The following is a 6,005-nucleotide window of genomic DNA, read 5'->3' on the forward strand; positions in this document are numbered from 1 at the left end:
ATTGCTATCTGATGCTATCTGTGATAAGCAAGTGAACAGCAAAGGCCGAGGCGAAGAACGATTTTATATTGCTGGAGCAGCGGGGTTAAGCCGGGGTTATGTTTAAGGTGGTCACGTGACAAAAAGCAGCCACCTTTTAAAGCACGCCCTGACAATCCTGAAACAAACATATCTTTAAACACAAGTTGATCTATACCTCCAAAATCAAAGTATCTACAGTTGTGAGACTTTTTACTGATTTACAACAATGCAATTGTCACATTTATAATGCTTAATGAAGAAAATATTAAAATTTACTTCACATGGTCTTTAACCCTGATCGCTAATGTTAACCACATGTCTCATGTTAACCACAGACCCTAAAGTTAACCATTAATCCAGATTCCTCATGTTAACCTCAGACGTCTCGTAAACCCGGAAAAGCCGTGGACGGCAAGGATGGATGCACGGGGTACGCCCTGCGCGTCAATATGTTATGAGTCCGACATGAGGACATGTTATTCACTGGGTTACAGTTTTTCTTGGTTGCTTTGATGCAGCAGTCAACTCAAACTCCACATTTCCAGAACAGTGAACACACAGGCCTGAAGACACCAGTGGTCAAAGTGACACATGTTTGTAAAATGCTCTAACTGAGATAAAACATTTAAAATATGAAACAAAAGCTAGTGCTGCCTTCAAACAACACARCTTCTAACCAAGTGCCCAAGCTCTTCCAATTAATCATTACATACAAAAATTCCAACACTCGGTGCACCAATGCTTGTCATTGTAGCCTGTTACATCCCCTTCATGGCATTTTTCTTTCTACAGATGCTGTGTTGAATTTTTCTATTTGCAAAGAATTGGATCCAAAATTCAGAAATGCTTTGATTTTTTTCAGTTCCATGACATTCTTTTCAAACTGTGGTTGAAAACTGACAAACTGTAAATATGACAGACAGTACTGTGATGTAAACCAAAATAAAAATCAGAGAACAATAAAGTAGAGTTGCTCAAATTTCCTCTGAAACTTGAAACCCTCCGAACTACAGCTCCACCTTCACTTCACACACAGACTCCTCTTCTTCAGAACCCTCTGTCTCTGACTCCCTTCTGTCTTGACTCCATCCATGCTGGTGAAGATCAACACAGACGTGGCCTTTTAAGGCCTGCAGACTGACTGTTAAATGAAGGTTTGTGTGAAGGAGTGTCTAACACGTCTTCACTGATTTCATACTGATGTGGGAACTTTCTAATMGGATTAGGATGTTTCTGTTTGGTCACCAGAGCTAAAACAATGGAGTGTGGACTGCTTGAATCACATTTGTGTTAACTGTTCTGCAAAAGGCTGATGATTTCACATTACTTATTTTTTTGAGGCAACAAGTTTGCATTGTGTTTGATTAAACAGGACTTATTTTTTAAGTTGTACTTAATAAAATTAAGTTATGTGTACTATTTTGTTACTTAAAAATTTCAAGTTAGTTGAGTTGTGCAAACTTAAGGTGTACAAGTTAAGGTTACTTAATTTTTTTGAGGCACAGAGTTTGCATACATTTTTAAAGTAAAGTCAACTTATTGCGTTGTACACTGCTGCTTTAAAACGAGCAGCAAACTTGTTCTTGTTAAAAAGTTTTTAGATGTTTGCAAAGAGAAAATTCAAAACAGATGTAAAAGACGATGATCTTTTGTAAAAGAATGAAACATTTATAAAGCAAAAACCCCTAAAAGATCAGTGAATGATTTTAGTTGGAAAAACATTAAAAACCTCCAACAGCTGCAGTGAACTGACCTCAGAGCCTCCAGTCTACAGTTTGGACTCTCCAGGAAACCACAGAGCTCCTTCACTACAGAGTCAGACAGGGGGCTCCAGCTCAGGTCCAGTTGTGTCAGATGAGAGGGGTTGGACTTCAGAGCTGAGCCCAGAGAGGAACAGCTGATCTCTGACAAATTGCAGCTCCTTAATCTGAATAAAGAATAAAAGATTTGAGCAGAAACCAACAGGATTCAGGTTAAACTGAAATATGAACTAAATGATAGAACTGGACAGAAAGTTTTACTGGTTGACAAAGACACAAAAACACAAATCGACTTGAAGAACGCACACCTCCCACTAAGACCCTAGCAATGTTTTTCCTACAATTATCCAAAGATGCCCCCCCACCCCCACACACTTATCCTGTAGCCTAATATCTACAGGATAAGTGTGCGTGTGTGACCTAGCTATGACCTAGCATTATTAATAGCACTCCTCACTGGTAGTGCACTTCTGCTGAGCTGTGATTTCACCAAAGTTCTGCTGGATGCTGATTATTTCTGGTGGTTGTTGTCAGTTCACCTTCAAAATTTAATTAGGTGTTGTTTGTGGCAATCTCCACATGCCCTGTAAAGCTGCATTATGTACTTACACCACAATATGTAATAATGCAATAAAATTGGACTTCAAAATATAATTACACCACATTTTGTAATAATTTCAGCAGCATTATATAATAATATTATCACACTTTGCTGTGATTGTTGAAAAGTGCTGAGGTGACTCTTTTTTAAGACRTAACATAGTAATGTGGTGCATTAGTAAAAGATTATAAACCAGTGTTTAACTTGTGYATTTTGAGCTGCTGAAAGAAATTTTGTAACTGATAATGTTAGATGCAGTTTTGTATTTTATACTTTCTGATCATTACAGCCTTACGGGCCCYGTACAGGGCCMGCAGATGGTGTCATTCATTGTTGTTTGCTAAAGTAAGTGTAAAACTTATTTTTTCCCAAATTTTTTCTAAGTCCGTCACAAAAGGTGTCTTGAATGTTTTTAAAATGAGTTGCCAAATTATTTTTGGATAAATATTTATGATTTTAGAGCTATACAARCATTCGTAAGTTACTTGAACCGTCGCGGAGCGTTTCRGTATCAGGAAGTTCTSMGCATCTGTTGCTGTGCAAGTTTTAGTTCCATACCCCTCCCTTTGGTGTCTTTGAAAAGACGAAGCTCTCACGAATTCAGGGATATATCTTGACACTGCGTTACTCTTTGTTTGGTGATGTGAAGTTCGTGTGTAACCGGGAGTATAAATAACAGTCCTCATGATTAAACGTTGAGGCAGAGTTAGGTCCATTCAGTGATTTCATGGTGTGCACAATGGTAGATTTTGATGATGCACAGTGTAAATGTAAAAATAAAAGGATATGTCATATGCAGAATGAGTCCTACAAAAAAAAAATCAACACTTTTATTAGACCAGATTCTCTTTTATAAAATAAAAACCCATTTGGCACAGTTTTGGGTACATTTGGCTAAATTGTGCCAAAATGCCATTTCTGCCTGACACACTGCTCACTAAAACCTTTGTGAAATGAATATACTTCAACTTATTCAGTCCTACTTTGCTACAATTTATCTCAAGATGTAGATGTATAAAATCTAAGGGCATACCTGGGTTTTCACAAGAGTTTTAATTGTGTTTTGCACTGATCATTTAAAAAAAATTAAGGCGAGGCTAAAAAAAAAAAGACAAATTTTCTTTATTTAATCACAAATTACTCAGGCACAGTAAGAGTTACAATAGTGGTTTCACTTAAGAAATTATCTTTAAGATCTTACCTGTACAGAGGTACCAAGAGTTAGCATTTAGACCTTACAACTGTGGAGCTMTTCTTGATTAATTTTGCTGTGTATTTTCAGGTGGAAATTACCTCTAAAACCTCTTAGTGCTTAACAGGGGCCATAACAGATTAAGAGTTGGTGTGTGTCTTATCATRTGTTCTTTCCTTAGCCTAAACAAAAATGAGTTATGCTTTACATTTGACGTAAAAGGCAACACCTCCAGGGATGTAACCAGGAAGAGATGTACATTATAAAGTCAATTCATAATGATAGCAGGAAGAAGTGTTAGTGTTTTTCAGAGTCTCTGCTCAGAGCAGAGCTCCTGGGTTTTGTTTTGGTTCAGTCCAAGGTCTTATGCTAAGGCCTGCTGMGTGCTGTATGAACCTGATTGGRGTCAGAAGATTGAGAATAAAGTTTTAAGAAGAATCCAGTGGATTTCTGTTTTATTCAGACATGCCATTTTAAACAACACGTTTATTTCTACACTGCTACAGACTTTAAAATAAGCAGCAAATGTTCTCATTCTAAAAACGCATTTAGAGGTTTGGAAAAAGAAAATTCAAAACAGACATGTTCAAGTTGAACTTAAATGAATGAAACATTTATAAATCAATAAAATCTGTAGGATCAGTGGTTGATTTTGTTTGGACAAACAGAAAACCTCTAACAGCTGCAGTGAACTGACCTCAGAACCTCCAGTCTACAGTTTGGACTCTCCAAGAAACCACAGAGATCCTTCACTCCAGAGTCAGACAGGTTCTTGTTGTCACTCAGGTTCAGTTCTGTCAGATGGGAGGGGTTGGACTTCATAGCTGAGCCCAGAGAAGAACAGCTGATCTCTGAYAAACTGCAGTTCCTCAATCTGAATAAAGAATAAAAGATGTGAGCTCAATAAAACAGGAAGAAGGTTCAAACTGAAGAGTGAGGACCATAACATCTTTAAACAACAACGTGGGGACAGTTTTGTGAAGTGAGGATATTTTCTTGGTCCTCAATTTTTTGCAGCTCTACTATGCTCTGCTAGTTAGGTTTAGAGGTATGGTGTGAATGAAGTTTTGGTTATGGTTAGGAATAGACCAGTAATGGTTAGTTTTAGAGAAAATGTCTGGGTTAGGCATAAATACAGTTACAAAAATGAATGAGTCAATACAAAGTCCTCAGTTTGATGCAAATACAAGTGTGTGTTTATGTGTGTGTGTGTGTGTGGCCTTGTTTTTCCTACATTGTTGGGCCCAGTTTTAAGGAAAATGCAGCCTCGTGGGGACCGGATGCTCCTTGTGGGGGGAGGCTGATTTTGGGTTGTGGGTTGGGTTTAGGACCAAGGTGTGAATTGAATTTAGGTTAGTTTCAGAGTCAGGTAGGTACCTGTGAGGTTAGCTTTAGGTTTGGTGGTCAGGGTTAGGATATAACATTACCAAAAAATGAATAGAAGTCAATGGACGGGCCCCGCAAGGATATAAAAACAAGTTTGTGTGTGTGTGTGTGTGTGTTTATTAAAACTCCCTGAAAGTTTTAATTAGAAAAACATCTATATCTGATACATCTTTGGGGTCATCCCACAGCTAATCAACCTGAATCTGCACATGAATATGTGTAACACAATGAGTTTGATAGATATTGAGCTAACATCTGGGTCCTGTTGCATAAAAATTGGATAAGGGATTAATCCAGAATTTCCTTGTAATCATGGGTGAATTAATCTTTGATTTGATTGCACAAACCAGGAGGCACATAGGTTCTCTGAAACTAACCTGGTCTCGACCAGGTTTAAAGTGGAGCTTATTACCTCTGCCAAGGGCGAGGTAATGTTTTCGGTCGTGTATGTCTGTCTGTCTGTCTGTCTGTCTGTTCATCTGTCTGTCGTTCTGTCTGTGGACAACATTACTCAAAAACTTGTGGATGGATTGTCATGACATTTTTACCACATGTGGGTACTGGTCCAAGGAACACACCTTTAAATTTGGGTGATGTTCCGGATGATGCGGATACAGGATTTTTTTTCTTTTAACACTCTGACRTCGGCAAAGCTGTGATGCTTTCACGGGGCGTGGGTTTCAAAGTGTCCAGCAGATGGCACTGTAGAATTGGTGTGCCCCTTTGTAACTCTATTACGGGATGAGGAAATTGGTCTTGGTGGAGGTTTGCATTCTCCGAGTGCTTCTAGTTTAAACTGTTATTGTTTCTGAGCAGATCTCTGACCATAAATCACTGTTTCATACAATGTTCCATGTTCTTATGAACATATCTGCCTCATTTTTTTACTTTAAATTAAAATCTTACAAAATATTTATATCAAGTTATAAAGATTGCCTGTAAAAAATCATTTTATATAGCAGAGCCTGTAAGGACATGACATTATGCCTCCCCCACAAAACACACACACACACACACACACACACACACACACACACACACACAC

General features: G+C 38.1%; 1 protein-coding gene across 1 annotated transcript in view; it reads right to left on the minus strand.

Annotated features, from left to right (window-relative positions):
- LOC106531611 (ribonuclease inhibitor) overlaps positions 1-6,005 on the minus strand; it is a 26,536-nt gene that overhangs the window by 12,332 nt on the left and 8,199 nt on the right. The window contains exons 4-5 of the mRNA XM_014027517.1: positions 4,272-4,448; positions 1,775-1,948 (exon numbers count right to left, since the gene is read on the minus strand). Of these exons, the coding sequence (XP_013882971.1) occupies positions 1,775-1,948; positions 4,272-4,448 (351 nt within the window). The remainder of the gene's footprint in view (positions 1-1,774; positions 1,949-4,271; positions 4,449-6,005) is intronic.

The sequence above is a fragment of the Austrofundulus limnaeus genome, unplaced genomic scaffold (genome assembly GCF_001266775.1).
Source record: "Austrofundulus limnaeus strain Quisiro unplaced genomic scaffold, Austrofundulus_limnaeus-1.0 Scaffold657, whole genome shotgun sequence".
In the NCBI taxonomy this organism is placed as follows: Eukaryota; Metazoa; Chordata; class Actinopteri; order Cyprinodontiformes; family Rivulidae; genus Austrofundulus; species Austrofundulus limnaeus.